The sequence below is a fragment of the Emys orbicularis genome, chromosome 1, assembly GCF_028017835.1.
Source record: "Emys orbicularis isolate rEmyOrb1 chromosome 1, rEmyOrb1.hap1, whole genome shotgun sequence".
Classification (NCBI taxonomy): domain Eukaryota; kingdom Metazoa; phylum Chordata; order Testudines; family Emydidae; genus Emys; species Emys orbicularis.
In genome coordinates, this window is record NC_088683.1 from 345495716 (window position 1) to 345514514 (window position 18799).

The window sequence follows — 18799 nt, forward strand, 5'->3', positions numbered from 1 at the left end:
TGCAAATCTTCCCTGAGGATATTGTCTGTTGTTTTTTCCAGCCTAATTTTACGGTTGGGTCTTCCAACCTTTGAAATGTATTTCACAGCTAAGTACAGCATGCTGTCAAGAGAGGCAGTGTAGACAAATGGCTACAGCACTTAACTGGGACTCAGGAGAACTGGGTTTTATGCTCAGCTCTCCTATTGTCCTGCTGGGAGACCTTGAGCAAATCACTTCATCTGCCTCAGTTACCCCATCAGTAAAATAGGTGTAATGATACTGACCTATTTTGTAAAGTGCTTTGAGCTCTATGGATGAAAGGCACTATATAAGAGCTAGGTATTTTTATTGTTGTTATTAATGAGCTAATAACATTGAATAGGTGGAAGATTCAGTGTAGTGGAATTGCAGTTCACTTTAGGAGCTTCTGAACGCATAGCATAGCACTAAAGTGCTACCCTGGCAATGGCACCTGTTGTATAGAATGTTGCCAACCATGACTAGTAGGCTTCAATCAGTGACTTCACTTTCAGCTCCCACATTTATTAGTTATCTTGTAGAAATTGCAAAACCAGAAATTTGTCATGTGAACCATCAGAAAATTCTCACTTGCTCATCTTGCAATTCTGAAACACTGATAGCCCCAAAGATCTAGTTAACCCAGTGTTATTTTTTGGTGTTGCAACTTTTTGTTTAATTAGTTAGAAATAATGCCTAGAGACACTCTATCATGGGTGCCTTATAAATGATTCGATTACCTTGTGCCAAGTGGTAGATGAGTTCATGCCTGGCAGAGTGAAGTGCAACCATTAAAGGGTTTGTGTGTGACAGTTTGTAATGGACAAATATTAAAAGTGTGTTTTAATATCACTATCCCACTTTGGGTATCCCCTGTGTTAGAAGTGACAGAGTATACGAAACTTATCTCATCTATCTAGCCCATTACCCGGATATCTGAGCATGCAGGGGGAAGCCATAGTTGGGCTTCCAACGCTCTGGTGGGGTGAGTAGCTAATGCTATCTTAAATGTCTGAAGTGCTTCTGTATGCACCAATCACCAGTGTATCTGAGCACCTCACTATCTTTAATATATTTATCCTTGCAACACCCTGTGAGGTAGAGCAGTGCCATTATCCCCATGTAACAAATGGGGGAACTGAGGCAATAGGATCTAAAAGACTTGGCTAAGGTTACATAGGAAGTCTGTAGTGAAGCAGGGAACTGAATCCTGGTCTCCCAAGGCCCCAGTTTGTGCCCTATCCATTGGCCCATGTTGGCAGCATGTATCATGTCAGGAGGGCAAGGTTGGGTTGGGAAGGTTGCCGCCACCACCATGCTTCCCTCCACTCCTGTGAACCAAACAGCGCCAGGATGGCTGCTGTGTGGGTGGGGCATCAATTACATGTTTCAAAGGTGGAACTAGGCACATCGCTCACCACATTGTACCCAGCACTCAGGAGGTATAATGCTACAGACAGACAGGTATAATGCTACAGATGTTTCACCCAGGCATTGCTGCACAGGCCATAAACTACCTCCTCTCCCCAGCAAAGCCATGCCTCTTAAAAGGTATAATTTAGCCATTTATATTTCTACCATCCCAGTCCATAATTTTGATATAATTCAAGCCCAAATTCTTTGGGTGGCAAAGGAAAGCTTCAGCAGAACAAGGAGTTATATTACTTATCTCGTTACCTTCCTAATGATTCATATAATGTCTGGAGGAATCCTAGTTTTCCTTTAGTATTTTTCCTCTTTCTGTTCTCTAGCTGTGTCTGTAAAATTCCAAGCACGTTCATTTTAATATAAATGTAACTCTCACCTGAGAAACATGCACAGCTCCAGAAGTATAATTTGTAAGGTTGGATCCCTGCCTTTTGTAGAAGTTTGGAATGTCGTTGCTGTGGCAACGCTGTCAAAGCTGCTAAGCAGTTACAGCTGCTCAGTGCTTCTGTCCTTGGAGCTCCAGTGTTATCAGCACTAGCAGAGAGCACAGCTTGCTCATTCAGCAGACCTCAATGTTACTCAGAGAGAAAGACCACAGACACAGTTCGGTGACAAAGGCACTCAGCCAGGTTTATTGCCCTCAAAGCACAGTCCTAATGACTCGCACAACTTGAACAAATACATTAACACATGAGTGCCCTGCGGCAAGGAGCCAGCAGTGGGAGTCTCTGCTGTCCCCATGGCCGCGCAAAGGGCTAAGGCAAGGTACCTTGACATTTACAGACTGAGGCAAACAACTGGGATTAACAAGTTACGTGTTGCCTTACATGTTTCATGACATATGTTTGTTACCTCCCCTTGCACCCGGTTCTTAATATTTCAGACCAAACATCCCTATTATTCTGTAAACCATCTTATCTTGTACTAGAATGTGGTGTGTCTGTACTAACCTTCTGAAATATATTTACGTAATATATCTAGTGCCTGGTACACTAGCAGCAACTTTGCCAAGTTTATGTACCGAACAGTGAACTTGTAAGCGTCAGCTTTAATACATGGCCTGACTTTGGTTCACAGCCTCTGGTTCAGGCCTCAGGTCCTGCACCAGGCCCAGTACTCCAGGCTTTCTGTACTACACCTTTGATGGAGGACTGTAATGGGGTTCACTCACTGCAAGAGCTCCTCTTCCTAGCCAGGCATGGCATAGAGGCTTTCTTCCCATATGGCGGCCCCTGCCGATAGTCAATCCATGGCTGCAGTGGTCTCTCTTTCCATAATTCACAGTGCTCCCTCTTTGCGATTCAGCCTTGCGGATAGATCACTTATATAATCTGCCCCCTTCCAGGGTATCAAAGTCTCACCAGACCAGATGTCTGGGTGGCACCTCCAACCGTGCTGTGTCATTTCCCAGTGACTGTTAGAGGAACTCAGGCTCCTCCTCTCCCCCCGCTTTCTTATTGTTTCCCTGGGCTTCTTCCTACCTAGGCTTCTCAGGCTTTCTTTCCCCACAACTCCTCCAGTTGATCCTGCTTCCCAGGCCAGGATCCCAGGGCTTATTCTCCCACCTGGGTTTCCCCCTCCTCCCCTCCTCTCTGCTCTCAGAGAGTGACTACAGACTCTCTCCTTGTGGCCTCCTGCTACTAAAGACTTCCTCTCTTTATATTCCTTATCCAGCTTCTCCCCCAGCTGGGCATCACCAGCCATTAGTATTCATAAATCCCTCGGCCTCCCTTTACGTGCAACTATGAAGATTAATTGGCCCCTTCTGGGGCCTCCTTAACCCCTTCAGGGCCAGTGTGGGGTGAACACCCCATCATAATGACTTTTTTCATTTGACAAGTGGATTTTCAAAAGCACGATGTTGCTCATGTATGATGCTGTCATGCACAAACATGAAATACCCTTAATGTTGGGAGTGCCCCCTGCAGTTTATAATTCTGCAGTATTGATAGGCCACTTGTATTTAAGATTGCATTGAAACGAGGGCTTGTGTAACACACAGAATGTGGCTGAAAATAGCGTTGGTGTGATTGAATTGCAAATGCAACTATTTAATTTCTCTCCAAGGCCCCCACAATTTCTCCTACCCTCAAGTAGTATCAGGAGTGCCAGGTGGGTTGCAGAACCTTCACTCTAGTGACAAAGGGATCTATTGTTGGAACGCTTCAAGCTAATTCAAACTCCTGAAGGTAAAACAAAGTAAAAATGCTTGTGGAATATCAGCCTTTGATCCGCTTTGTGATGGCCTATAACATGCTCTACAAATTGAGAGAAGTTTGTTGATTTTGATTGCTGTTTCAGTGTCTTTTTTGTTTGTTTGTTTGTTTGTTTGTTTGTTTGTTTCCTGTAGAGGAGTGCTTAAATACCAGACTAACCTAGAGGAACACCCTCCTGGCTGCTTTCATCCTAACACAACTCTCCAAGAGGATATTCCAGTGCCAGGGATTTTTGAAGAGCCTTTTCCTGAATATGCTCCTGAGCCTTTCCCAGCAGAACCAGAACCATTTGTACAAAATAACGTTGTGAGAATTTGCACTGAGGAACCCAAGTTCCAGTCGCACTTCCCAGAGGTCTGTATGATCCAATGTTTCAGGTTTTACAGGCAATGCCAAGTCTTTCAGTCAGCCACAACCACTAATTATTACTTCTCTGGACAAGAAGTTTTAATAATGGAAAATATTATTAAAACCTTTTCAGGCATCCATAGATTTGGTGGCATGAAACAATCTGTATTAAATTCTTAGAGCACAATACAGAATGGTGAACAGTGTACAGTGGGGAAAATTTTAGGGACCTTTGATGAGCATTTTGAGACTTTAGCTTAATTGAAACAATTAACCTCCACTTGTACTCGTTTTAACCATATACATGTAAGTTTGATTACACATTACTTAGGTGTAATCATTATCAAAATATAGATTTAGCTTCGTAGTAGAAATTAGATAATCCGTGTAACTATTTCATTATTGTTGTTATTGCTGTTATTTATATTACAGTAGAGCCCAGAGTCCCGTATCAGCATTAGAGCCCCATTGTACTAAGCACCATACAAAACATAAGAAGAGACAGTTCTCGCTGAAGATCTTATAGACTAAGACCATGATCCCGCCACAAACTGCAGGAAGATCCTTTTGTAGAGTGTTGCTGAAGTCAATGGGTCTCTGTGCATGCAGAGTTTCATCAGCACAGAGGGCTGAATTAGGGCTTAACGGAAGACAAAACACCATAGGGGGCCCTAACACACATCAGGAAGTGAAGGGAGGGATAGCTCAGTGGTGTGAGCATTGGCCTGTTAAACCCAGGTTTGTGAGTTTAATCCTTGAGGGGGCCATTTAGGGATCTGGGGCAAAATCAGTACTTGGTCCTGCTAGTGAAGACAGGGGACTCAACTCAATGACTTTTCAAGGTCCCTTCCAATTCTCTGAGATAGGTATATCTCCATATATTTTTTACTGTTAGAAATTAAAGAAATATATGAGTAATCCCTACTGGCCACCTGCGTAGCCACAGTCAGTTGGCAAATCCCGTTGACATCATCTGGTTCTTAAGGAGGGATTTGAAAGAGGAGAGGGCAGCGGCTTGACAGGCTATAGTTAGGGAGGGTGATCCATGCAAAAGGGGCTGAAGGGAAGTGTTATACGGGAGGTCAGGGCCGGCTTTAGGAAGTGCGGGGCCCAATTTGAACATTTTCAGCGGGGCCTCGGCAGGGATGACTAAAAAAAAAAAACCTGTTCCATAACAATATAAATATATATTATGTACATTGCGTCATATATGCTGCTGATCGGTTATTAATGAGCTCCATTTCACATGTGTGGGTCCCCGCCACTCCCTGGGGGTGTGCTAGGGTGACCAGATGTCCCGATTTTATAGGGACAGTCCCGATTTTGGGGTCTTTTTCTTATATAGGATCCTATTACCCCCCACCCCCATCCCGATTTTACACACTTGCTGTCTGGTCACCCTAGGGTGTGCACATGTGTGGGTCCCAGCTGCTCCCTGCCCCCCTCATTGAAGCAGGTGTGCAGGGTTACTGCCCTGGGAACTGCAGGGCACCACTGGACATGGGGCTGGCTGGAGGCAGGGCAGGGGCTGACTGGAGGTAGGGTCTGGCTGCAGGCAGGGCAAGGGGTGCGGGGCTGGCTGGAGACAGGGGTATGTGGGGTGGGCTGGCTGGCTTCAGGCAGGGCCGCAGGGTGGTGTGGCAGGCAGGGCCGGCTCTAGACACCAGCAAACCAATCACGTGCTTGGGGCAGCACATTTTCAGGGGAGGCATTCCGGCCATCTTTTTTTTTTTTTGCTTCGGGCGGCAAAAGCCTAGAGCCAGCCCTGGCAGCAGCGCGTCCTGCGCGGGGGTGCCCTGGGGCCGCTGCGGTTCGCGCTGCGGGGGGAGCAGCGCCGCACCTTGTGGCTGGGCCGGGCAGGCTCCGAGCGGGGGACACTCGGGCTGGGGGCCTCCCTGCGGGGCACATGGAGCTGCCTGCAGGTGCCACAGGGCGGTCGCCCCCCAGCGCCGCAGCCGGGGCTGGGCGAAGCGGCCTGAGTCGCCCAGGGACTGCGGCAGGGCGGCCAGAAGCAGCAGCAGCAGCGGGGCCATAGATGGTGGGGCGCTGCCGTGCGGGGCCCGCATCCTGCTCTCCGGGGCCACGCTCCCTCTGGGGCTACCCTGCCCTGGCTCCTCACCCCCCTGCCGGGGCGGTCCCCTGGCTCTGCCCTCCCGGGTCCCGGCTGGTCCTGGAGGCAGAAGCCCTGGCTGGAGGGACCCTGGGCTGAGGGTTTACCCAGATCCTGCCAGGGCCGGACCGGGTGGAGGCGAGGGGGGTAGCGGGTGGAGTCAGCACTGGTGGGGGGGAGCCCAGCGCTGGGGCGGCAGGAGGTGCGGGGGGGGGGGGGGAGGGCAATGGTGGGGGGGGGGTGGTGAGAGCCCAGGGCTGGGGTTGGGGGCAGCCAAAAATGTTTTTGCTTGGGGCGGCAAAAAACCAAGAGCCGGCCCTGGTGGCAGGGGTTGGCAGGGCTGGAGACAGAGGAGTGTGGGACTGGCTGGCTTCAGGCAGGGGAGTGTGGCAGGGGTTGGCTGGAGACAGGGCAGGGGGTGCAGGGCTGGTGCGGGCAGGGGTGTGTGAGAGGCTGGCTGGCTTTGGGCAGGGCCGCAGGGGGGTGCGGCAGGGGTTGGCAGGATATAGGGCAGAGGGTGCGGCAGGGGTTGGCTGTGGGCAGGGGGTGTGGCAGGGGCTGGCTGTGGGCAGGGCAGGGGGGTGGGACTGGTGCGGGCAGGGCAGGGGGTGCAGGGCTGGAGGCAGGGCGGGGGGTGCAGCAGGGGCTGGCTGCGGGCAGGGGGTGCAGGTCTGGCTGGAGACAGGGGCTGGCTGTGGGCAGGGCAGGGGGTGCGGGGCTGGTGCAGGCAGGGGATGCAGCAGAGGCAGCTGGAGCCCCAGCCCATTAAATAGCCCCCAAGCCTCCCACTATCCCAGGGCTCTGGGGGCTATTTAAAGGGCCCGGGGTTCCCCTCCTTCTACTGCCCCGGCCCTTTAAATAGCCGCGGGAGCCCTGGGGAAGCAGCGGGGCTCCGGCAGCTATTTAAAGGGCCGGGGCGGTAGAGGCAGCGGGAGCCCCGGACTTTTTAAATAGCCCCCAGAGCCCCGCAGCCCTACCCCAGGGCTCCAGCAGTGGGGCTCTGGTGGCAATTTAAAGGGCCTGGGCCCTTTAAATTGCCCCCTGGGGAAGCCAGGCCACCCCGGTACGGCGCACCGGCTCTTGCCGGTACGCTGTACCGGGGCTTGGGCGCGGGGCCCGATTCAGGGGAATTGGTTGAATTGGCCTAAAGCCGGCCCTGCAGGAGGTGAAATTAGATGATCACAGTGGTCCCTTCTGGCCTTGGAATCTATGAAATGGTCCTTTTGGAGAAGAAGGCAAAGGAGTGATTGAGGCTGGTATTGTAGGCAGAGTGGAGGGGGAGATGGGATGAGATACATGAGTGAAAGTGGAAATGGGAGAGGTGGGAAAAGTCCTAAAGGTGATTACAATAAGCTTGGATTGGATGCAGTGGAGAACAGGGAGCTATTGGAAGGGTTCAGGGACGGGGGTGACGTGTTCAGAATGATGGGCCAGGAGAGATTATTTTAGCTGCAGTGTTTGAAAAGAACCTGAGTGCAGAGGTGGGGGAGGTGGGTGCCAGGCAGGCTGTAGAGGAGGAGGCTGCAGTAGTCTAGCTGGAAGATCATGATGCCTGGAAGACAGAGAGAGCAGCGGGAGCCTGGAAATGTGATAGAGGCAGAAGCAGCATTGGAAAGCATCTTAAGGCTGGCCACATCTCCAGTATTTGTTAAGGATCCTTTATATTGTTTGCTGCCCAGCTCTTGCAGAGCAGGCATAGTCCCTGGTCTTGCAAAAAGCTTCACCCCTGAAGTCAAGGGGACTCCATGCAGGTGTAAGGAGACACACTGGGAAATGCTGCTTTAGAATGGGTCCGTGTGCCTCCAGGCCAATATGTCTGGTGAACTCTTTTCAATTCTTTCAGTCGGCGCGCTAATATTCAAATGGAAATGAATCTGATGCATCAGGTTTACTTGTATCACCCTGTCTCTGCTCCATGTGTCCTTCAGGGCATCCAAACAGAGTCCGCTCTGGGCAGGGCCGGCTCTAGGATTTTTGCTGCCCAAAGCAAAAACAATTTTGGCCCCCCCCCCCCGGTTTTTAATTACCCCCACCCCCGGCCCCGCCTCAACTCCACCCCTTCCCCAAATCCCCAGCCCTGCCTCCTCCCCCCAGGCTCTCAAGCCTGGGAGGGAGGGGGAGCAGCGGCGCGCGAAACAGTTGTTTCGCGCGCCGCGGCCGCTCGGGATCTCCCCCTCCCTCCCAGGTTTGAGAGCCTGGGAGGGAGGGGGAGACTCCAAGTGGCCGCGGCGCGGGCGCCGCTTCTCCCCCTCCCTCCCAGGCTCTCAAGCCTGGGAGGGAGGGCGAGTAGCGGCGCGCGAGCGGCAGCGGAGGTGAGCTAGCGCGGCCGGGGCACATTTTTAGGGGCGGCATTCTGGCGCTGGCCATGCCGCCCCTAAAAATGTGCCGCCCCAAGCACCAGCTTGTTTTGCTGGTGCCTAGAGCCGGCCCTGGCTCTGGGAGATGAGTTAATATAATTATAATCTGTGTATTATATTTGGCGCCAGGTGACATTATTATCTGTGTAGCCAGGGGAAGCTGGCTGGACTTAGAAGTGCCTTATGCTGTGAGAGCTACTAGGGCTAAAGAAGTCTGCTGCATTTCTAAGCTCTGTGAGCTATTAGACTTGCTAAGGCTGTAGATGCCTGTGGACCATACAAGCTCTGCAACTTGTGAGAAATGCTGGTATTTTGAGTGTGAAAATCAGAGGGGAAGGATGGATGTGTAGCTTAGGCCCTGACTGGTACACAGCAGAGCTGGATTTAGTCCATACCTCTGCCAAGGGCTCCCTAAGGGATGTCTACACAGGTAGCGGCACCAAGCCCCCCAGCCCAGGTTGACAGCCTGGGGCTGGTGGGGTTCGTGCTACCATTTTAAAAATAGCTGTATAGATGGCACTTTGAAGTTGTGGTGTGGGCTGGAGCTTGGGCTCTGAAGCCCCCTCCGCCCCCCAGCTTCACATCCCGAGTTCCAGCCTGAGCCACAATGTCTACACAGCTATTTTTAGGGCAGCAGCGTGAGCCCCGCTAGCCCAAGTCTGTTGAACCAGGCTGGGAGGCTGGCTGCCGCAGACTGTGTAGGCACACACTGTGTGACCGTGGGCAAGTCACTTAATCTCCCTGTGGCCAAATCCCATCTGTAAACTGGGACTAAGAATGCTTCCTATCTCCCACCCTTTGTCTATTTAGACTGTGAGGGTAAGATTAACAAAATTACTTAGATACCTAAACCCAAGATGTAGGCACCTAAGTCCCAGTTTGTGCTCCACTGCAATCCACGAAACTCCTGCTGAACACCATAGGCACTTAAATTCACTCGGTGGCCACGTTTTTTGCTGTAAAAGTTCCCTCAGCATCTGTGTTTCTGCCTCTGGGCACACGTACTGCTGCCTCCCTCTAGATGTCCGGGTGCCTATCTCTTGCCTAAGCCCCAGAGCAATTCACAAACCAGAGAAGGTAGGCAGATGAACACCTATGTTGTGTGCCAGGCCCAGTTCAATCGCTGAGCTCAGAGGCAAGTCCATACAAAACAGCTGGGGTGAAGAAGGGAAGGAGAACTTCCTTTATAACTTTGAATTTAGTGGTAAGGGTATTCGCCTGGGATGTGAGAAACCTGTGATTCAAGCTCCCCTCTGCCTGATGAGGAGAAGGGATTTGAACAGGGCTCTAGCACCTCTCAGACGAGTGCTCTAACTGCTGGGCTATGGAACATGCTGATGTGGGAATCTCTCCTATTGAAGTTGTTCCACTTTAATTAAAGAACTGAATAATTCAATATTAATTGGGCCAGAGAAAGATTTAGAATGACCCTGTAGCTTAGTGTTTAGGGCAGTCACCTCCTCCTCCTCCATTGGGACTACTTGCAAAGTAAAGCGATGTCTACATTTATGGCGGCATGTCAGAGTACAGACATTGCATGCTCAGCTAGCATGCTGAGGCGAGTAGAGTAGTGTAGAGTGCCCGACCTGCCTGAACCCCCAGGGTATATACTCTACACGGCTCTCTACGTGCCCAAGCAATGCCTCCCATGACTACCCTGCTATTTTTAACAGTGTAGTGTCTTACTGCCTCATTGGAGCCTTTCACGTGACATGGAGAATCACAGAACCATAAGGTTAAACACGAGGGTTATCTAGTCTAATCCCCACATTTTGATCTACACACGGCAGTGGCACGTGTGGACACAGCCGGCCTTTCACTGCAGCCTGTAGCTATATGTGTAGTGCCTGTATTTCAGATGCCTAAGACATTAGTCAACATAAGGATGGTAGAACTAGGCTGTGTAAGGAGTCATGTTATTTTGAAATCAAAAAAGAAAAATATTCCTTGGAGTAATATTTTTGTTTTTCTTCTGCAGACTTGGCTTTGGATTTCTGGACCTTTGTGCTTATATTGTGCAGAAAGGCTCTACCGCTATATCCGCAGTTATAAACCAGTCACGATAACTTCAATGATAAGCCATCCCTCTAATGTCCTTGAACTACGAATGAGGAAAGAAAACTTTAAAGCAAGGCCTGGTCAGGTGAGTTGACTCACAGCACATAAAACTACAGCTTCTCTTATACAAGGGTTGAGGGATGCTTTTAACTTTGGGGTATTGTTAGTAGCAGCTATGACCGAACGTTTTGAACGTATCTTTTTTACCATTCGTTTTTCTCTGGGTGATTTATTTCAGTACATTATTCTACACTGTCCAAGAGTGTCAGCATTAGAAAGCCATCCATTTACGCTCACAATGGTAAGAAATCCATTTATTTTGAGTTATTGCATTTTAAGTAGTTTCCTATTTATTTAGTTTTGGTGAGTGAGTGTTCTCTCTCATTCACAGTGAAAATTCCTTGAATAAGAGCTTCTGGTTCACTTAAGAAGCTACCTGTGAATATAAAGTGATGTGATTGTTATGTCTCTCAGCACTTTATGTGTATTTAATTTTGTCTACTGTTGAGAAAATGATAATAGGAACCTATTTTCTAACTTCCATTAGTGGAAAATAATAATAATAATAAAAAATCCATTCTATTTTGCTCATTCAAATATAAACAAAATAGCACTGAAAATCTTTATGTGGAATTAGGCACAAACTTTCATTTTGTCTGTTTGGTGAAATAAACTTAAACAAAGACATTGCATCAGTTTCTTTTAGTTTAGTCCATAAGTAAGTTCTTTTTTCAGTCTTCTACTATGTTTGTGATTTGTTGTGAAGTTTACCAGTGATGTAGAACCAGTGAGATGGAACAGTTGGAGAGTATGGGCCTATTTCGTCTTCTTATTATGACTGATTTACCCCGTTGTAAGTGTGAAAAGACCAGAATCAGACCCATTTCATTTAAATATTAAATATCTTTTGATTGTTCTCCCTGTATTGAAGTTGACAGAAATAAAAACTAATAGGATTCATTAGTAATATTTGCACAGTGCCTGCAAGATGCAAAGCACTATATAAATGCTAGTTCTTATTAAATTAGCCCACTCTGTGGAACAATCTTTTATGGCCAGTGTGATGTCAGGTTGCAGAATAACAACGGCAGCTAGCAGCTAGCATGGAATCGACCATTATAATTAAGGACACTTGACCAGATCCTGCAGATTTTACTCTGGCAAATCTTTGAATTGACTCCTATGGGAATTTTGCCAGAGGAAAGACTGCAGAAGTGGGCTCAGTGGCATAAACTGACATAAGTTCATTGACATCAAGTTGATTGGACTAGTTGAGGATCTGGCCCGCTATTTGGAAAAGTCTATTACAGTGATGGCATCCATTGCAAGAAGCAAATCTCAAGATTCGGTGAGACAGATATAGTTTCTCAGTCAATGTAAATAATTGATTTATATTCGAATACAGTGTTATGTATTTTCAGCTGAGTACAAATATCTAGTTGATAGATTAGTTTAGATCTGTAGCAGAAGAGATGGTAAAGTAACTTTCTCTTATGTACAATGCATTCTATACTAAAGTAGGGTGATATTAACAGCCTATAGGATAGGGCCATCATTGTCTATTAGCCAAGATGGTCAGGGATGCAATCCCATGTGCTGGGAGTCCCTAAGCCTGTGACTGTCAGATGTTGGGACTGGACGAGAGGGGATGGATCACTCGATAATTGCCCTGTTCTGTTCATTCGCTTGGAATCATCTGGCACTGGCCCCTGTCAGAAGACAGGACACTGGGCTAGATGGTCCATTGGTCTGACCCAGTGTGAACGTTCTTATGTAACATAGTATATACTGCTTTAAATATTCCTTCATATTAAATTGCTATTTTGACATTAGCTCTGATTTTTATTGCCCCAAATGTATTTCAGTAACTCTGTAATTACACTAGAGTCGATGCTATTACTGGGTGGTTTATTGCATAGCAAGGACTTGAAACATCTAGACTTAGAATAGTCTTCTCTGTCCAGCTTAGGCAGGGGACAGTCGTTTCCAGATGTCTTTCTAGGTCATTGTTCTGCTTGGGCTGCTTCTTTGCTTAGAAAGCTTTTTTTCACTGCAGTATAATGCTAGACATGGGACGAGGCTTAAGGGTATGTAGGCAATATCTTGACTCAGTATTTTTCCCCCTGCTCCTGTCTGACCTACTTGTAGGTACCAAGCATTAATGATTTCAGTGTGAGTTTTGCCAACTTTTCTTATTCTTTTACATAATAATAATCTCTTCTTGTTGTTATTTTATAGTGTGCATGGTGCTTAATAGACAAGTAAAAGTGGTAGACCTGGGAGCTTACAATGTCAGTATTGGACATAATGCAGCAAGCAATGCCATTAGACAAAGGCTGGAGGGAAGGGGAATATAGGCACAGAAGGAGGGCTATGCATCTTTATTGGTCCCTCTTTAAAAAACAAACAAAAAAAGGTTCAATATGTTGCTGCTTGGATTAGAGCCTGGTATTAAGTAAGGCTGGGGTGGAAGCCCAATACCTGCTCCCATTGAAGCCCCTAGCAGAACTCCAACCTGTCTCTGTGTACACTAAATCAGCCAAGCGAGGTAAATAAGATGGCATTTTGTAAAGAGGTGGAGTAATTTGTGCAATTTAATAGTCCTCTCCCTCCCTGCCCCCCCCAGTGGAAAGGGTAAGGCGTGAAACTCGTACGTGGATTTGGAGAGGCAAAATCCATATCACTACCTAGGGCTCAGAGCTGCTTCCCTGCCTACCTCTACTGTGACTGCTATTTTACCCTCTAAGCTGGATCTGCAGTCAAAGGCTTCAGTGCCACTTGTGCACCCTGTTGAAATCACTGGATCCATGCAGTCATTGATCCTGTGGCTCTTCCTCCAGCCTGCTCCAATGACTGAAACGTTTTGCTACTTGAAAACACATTTTTCTTTGCTAATATGAAAATTCCATTTATTTTTATCCGTTCTTTCATTTTGTCTTGCTCAAGATTTCAAGTTTCCAGAGGGGTGGGAAAGAGGCTGCACAGCTTCTGCAGTCCCCTGGAGGAATCCTGCTGGTCAGCTCAGCAAATTCTTTTGGGGGCTCCCAGGTAGCTCAGAATAGAATAGACGTTGCACCATCCTTGAATAGGGTACATCACCCTCCCCATTGCCTCTCAGCTACCTTTGTACAACTTTTGTCAATATGCTCTCTATTAAGCAGATTTAAGAATATTTATTTCCCTAGGTCCCTTTCAGAGCATCGAACAGTCACTCCCAAAGTGCTGTTTGGTGTGGCATTCAGAAACTCTTCTACTTGGACCCTTGTGTGCCCGATTTCCTTACTTTAGATGAATATTTCCTATCACTTTTCAGAACAAAACCCCGGTGGAGTAAAACAAAATAAACATGGATTCTTTCCTTTATTGCAGCCTGTGTGCCAAGGCTTCTGAACTCCCACAGGGCCTTGTTCAGAGCTCATTCAGATCAATGGGAATCTTTCCACTTACTGCAAGGGGCTTTGGATCAGGGCTACAGGCTTATTATGCACTTTAATAGGGGGGTTACCTAACAAGGTAACAAAAATGTTCAAGGCATTTTACCTTTTTTTGTTGGCAAGGATATTTAAAAAAAAAATTGTATATCACTTACTTTTAATTAGGATATGAGATGTTTCTCTCTCTGTGTTACACAGATTAATCTTGTGAGTCCTATATTTCTGTGTAAATATATATTTTTGGCCAAGATTTTCAAAAGGGGCTAGTGATTTCTGGATGCCTCCATTTTAGGGTGCCCAATTTAAAATTCCTTAAAGGGACCTGATTTTCAGAGGGCTGATGCTCAGAATACTATGAAAATCAGGCCCATTTAAGGTGTCACAAGTTGGGAACCTCAGAATTGAGGCACCCCAAATCAGTAGTCACATCTGGAAATCGTGCCTTTAGTCCCCAGGACATCTCTCTACATGTGTTAATTGCTCAGCAGTTTCTCTGTGATTGGGAGGGTGGAATTTATGCATTCTGTCATGCAGTTTAATGCTTAACGCCTGGAGCCATCTCTTAAGGCTCTTCAGTAATAGCAAACATCAACAGTTATGTTTGTTTCCAACACAATAGTGCTGGTCCTGTAAAAGTTCAGTTTAGATTTCCAAAGCATTGCTTTCACTCTTTTTGGTACCATCGGATCAAAATTCTCCTCCCCTTTCTTTCCCCCTTCCAAAAAAAAAAAAAAAAGACACATTTATGGGGCTGATCCTCTCATTTACACCAGTTTTAAAATGATTCAACTCCACTGTTGTCAGCAAAGTTGCTTTTGATTTTAACTACGCGAGTGAGAGGAGAATCAGGGCCAATAGTTTATATGGAGAGTTTTGTAGAAATCTTTGTCTTTTGTTTCTTTGAGGCCTTGTCTACACTACGAGAGTACTTCGATTTTAGTTAATTCGACTATGTGGAATCGATATTACTAAGTCGAACGTGTGTGTCCACACTAAGGACAGTAATTCGACTTTGTGAGACTTTGTGAGTCCACACTAACGGGGCAAGCGTCGACATTGGAAGCGGTGCACTGTGGGCAGCTATCCCACAGTTCCCGCAGTCCCCCCTGCCCATTGGAATTCTGGGTCGAGCCCCAAATGCCTTCTGGGTAAAAAAATGTGTCGAGGGTGCTTTTGGGCGCCTGTCGTCATCCGTCCGTCACTCACGCCATCCCTCCCTCCCTCCCTGAAAGCGCCGGCGGGAAATCAGTTCGCGCGCTTTTCTGATTACTGACAGCGCGGACGCCACAGCAGTGCGAGCATGGATCCCGCTGCGACCATCGCTGCAGTTGTGGCAGTTCTCAACGCCTCGCAGCTTCTCCTCCACCTGTACCAGAGGCAGCTGCAGATCAATCATGAGAGGAGGCTACGGCACCACCGTGACGGCATGAAGTCGGACACTAGCTCCGACCTCTCTGAGAACATGAGACCCAGCGCCCAGGACATCTCGCTGTCACTGGGTCTTGTTGATACTGTTGAACGGCGATTCTGGGCCCGTGAAACAAGCACGGAATGGTGGGACCGCATAGTGCTGCAGGTCTGGGATGAATCCCAGTGGCTGCGCAACTTTCGCATGCGGAAGGGGACTTTCCTCGAACTGTGTGAGTTGCTGTCCCCTGCCCTGAAGCGAAAGGACACCCGGATGCGGGCAGCCCTGACTGTCCAGAAGCGAGTGGCCATAGCCCTCTGGAAGCTCGCAACGCCAGACAGCTACCGGTCCATCGCTAACCAGTTTGGCGTGGGCAAGTCTACCGTGGGGGTTGCTGTTATGCAAGTAGCCAGGGCAATCGTCAAGCTACTGCTATCTAAGGTAGTGACCCTGGGAAACGTGGAGCTCATCAGAGATGGCTTTGCCGAGATGGGATTCCCAAACTGCGGTGGGGCAATAGATGGGACTCACATCCCTATCCTGGGACCGGACCACCAGGCCAGCCAGTACATCAACCGGAAGGGCTACTTTTCCATGGTGCTGCAAGCACTGGTGGACCATCGGGGACGTTTTACCAATATCTACGTTGGATGGCCTGGCAAGGTTCATGACGCTAGGGTGTTCAGGAACTCTGGTCTGTGTAGACGGCTTCAGGAAGGTCTTTACTTCCCGGACCACAAAGTAACTGTTGGGGATGTGGAGATGCCTACAGTCATCCTCGGGGACCCTGCATACCCGCTAATGCCCTGGCTCATGAAGCCCTACACTGGCGCACTGGACTCAGGGAAAGAACTATTCAACTACCGGCTCAGCAAGTGCAGAATGGTGGTGGAGTGTGCTTTTGGCCGTCTCAAGGGGAGATGGAGAAGCCTACTCACTCGCTGTGATCTCAGCGAGACCAATATCCCCATTGTGATAGCTGCTTGCTGTGTGCTCCACAATTTGTGTGAGAGCAAGGGGGAGACCTATATGTCGGGGTGGGAGGTTGAGGCAAATAGCCTGGCTTCTGATTACGTCCAGCCAGACAGCAGGGCGATTAGAAGATCACAGCGGGACGCGCTGTGCATCAGGGAGGCTTTGAAAGCCAGGTTCCTGACTGATCAGGGTCTCCAGTGACTTTTTACTTTGTGGACACAGATGCTGAACCTGCCCCCGTTTCTTTACCCAGTTACTGTTGACTATCCTTCCAAGTTACATACCCCCTTCCCCACCTTCCCAACAAATAAAATCTGTTCCGTTTTGTTAATGAACAAGGTTCTCTTTTTTACTGTTTTCGCGGGAATGTTTTAAACCGGGGACGCAGACTGTGGCGGGGGGCGGGCTTAGTGTTTTGATGCAAATGATGCTTCTAAAGTCCGGGAATGACAGGCTCCGCAGTGCTGGATTGGTTGTTTCAACGCAGCCTGCCAGCAGTCCTGGGCGGGACTGCATGTATGTGTCGGCCAAGTGACTTTCTGGCAGGGGGCGGAGGGTAACAGATCCCCTGCTGCGTGGCTCTGTGATCCAGGATAAGGACCGCGGCATAGGATCTCTAACTGCCCTCCCCCGCCACAAAGTCACAGATCAAACCCCTCGCACCCCAGAACATGAAAACCGCCTCCCAGACTGACCAGGGTAACTGGTGACTGTACTGTGTATGTGTCCTGATGCTGGACCTGCCCCCGCCTCTGTAGCCTGCCACAGGTGACTGTCCTGTCCAAGTAACAAACCCGTTCCCCCCCTTCAGACAGAATCCCCTCCAAAAGACACTCTCGGAAACAGTACTTAACAGAAACAGATGTTTTATTATGAACCGCACATGAAAAGGGGGGGGAGGAAACTTGGACGTGGGCTAGTGTGAGATGGGTAGGAAAGGACTTTTCAAACTTTGGAACGAGAGCCTTCCATTGCTGCAGCAGTGTGTAGGGGCCGACTGAAAGTTTTAACGGCCCTTGCCGCCCCTCCTTCTTTGTACTTTTGGTGAGGGGGGTGTGGGACTTGGTGGCGGGGGAGGGCGGTTAGAGATAGACAGCAGCAGGGCTCTGTCCTCCTGTCTCCGGTCTTGCAGAACATCCACTAGGCGCCGGAGCGTCTCCGTTTGCTCCCTCATTAGTCCAAGCAGGGTTTGAGTAGCCTGCTGGTCCTCCTGGCGCCACCTCTCCTCCCGTTCCATGACTGCTCTGTGCATTTGTGACAAGTTCTCCCTCCACTGTGTCGTCTGGGCTGCCTGCTCTCGTGAGCAGTCCATAAGTTCATAAAACATGTCTTCCCGCGTCTTTCTCTTCCTTCTTCTAATCTGCGCTAGCCTCTGGGAGTGTGATGCCAGGCTGGGTTGGGAGACAGTCGCAGATGTGTCTGTGGGAATGGGAAAAAGGGAGTAAATTCCTGAGACAGATAAATGAAGTTGCTAACAAAGAACATAGTCTTTCTCTGTGAACAACACCATGCACTGGACCTTTCACATGCGCACTCAGGACAAGGTCGAATTTTCGGCCCTCGCCTTCTGTGTCTGGGGTCCTGCAGTTGCGATCAGAGACGCGTTGCAGGACACCTCTACTTCTGCTGCAGGAAAACATGGTAAGCCGTAGACTTGTGGCAGCTTAAAAATGTAATAGTAGCACTGGGCTCCTTTCGCACTGAATGCAAGGCCACTCTCTGCTGGCAGCAATCAGGGAAGCATGAGCTCTGCCCCTGTCCCACCACCTCGCGGCTGTCCCCGGGAAAGATCCCTGTATGCTGCCCCTCTGCCGCCTCCACCGCGTGGCTGTAAAGCAGTCCCAATACTAACATTCCCCTCCCTAATTTAAAGCAGGGCGTCATGTGTGACATTACACTCATGAGGATCTCGGAGACCGAGAGGGGAAGGATGCTGCGTGAGACCATGCAGAGGCCTGGGCCGTATGCCGCCATGCTGTGCCGCGCACTGATCCCGGACTACCTGATGGACTCATGGCGTGGGAACGTGTGTTACCACGGGGGACCGAACAAGATCGCCCTGCCGTGGAACCTCATGCGCATGCTGGAGCGGTACCTCCAGGAGAGCTATGCCGAGCTATCCCAGGAGGACTGTCTGTCCATTCCCGGGCACATTGACCGTCTTTTCATTTAAGTTCAGCATAAGGGACTACAGAGTGGAGCGTCCTGTGGTGGCCTAATCATGAATATCCGGACAGTACTTGATTTTCTATACATAGTTAGGAGTAAATAGTTCACTAAGCCAACTAAATCATGAACAACAAATTACTAATATACTTAATATTCCTGTTTTGTTATAAATAAAAGTTTCTATGTTTAAATGAGTGACTGAAAAGCCCATTCTTAACAATATAAATATTCCAGTTATGTTACAATTAAATGTTTAGATGTTTAAAGCACTCACTGCTTGATCCTTCCCCTGATTC

At 48.6% G+C, this 18799-nt stretch overlaps 1 protein-coding gene across 2 annotated transcripts in view; it reads left to right on the forward strand.

The window, feature by feature from the left end:
- Window positions 1–18799, forward strand: part of NOX4 (NADPH oxidase 4) — a 157691-nt gene that overhangs the window by 34739 nt on the left and 104153 nt on the right. For both annotated transcript variants that reach the window (XM_065413060.1, XM_065413068.1), the window contains exons 9-11: window positions 3779–3998; window positions 10438–10602; window positions 10756–10818. In XM_065413060.1, coding sequence (XP_065269132.1) covers window positions 3779–3998; window positions 10438–10602; window positions 10756–10818 — 448 coding nt within the window. The remainder of the gene's footprint in view (window positions 1–3778; window positions 3999–10437; window positions 10603–10755; window positions 10819–18799) is intronic.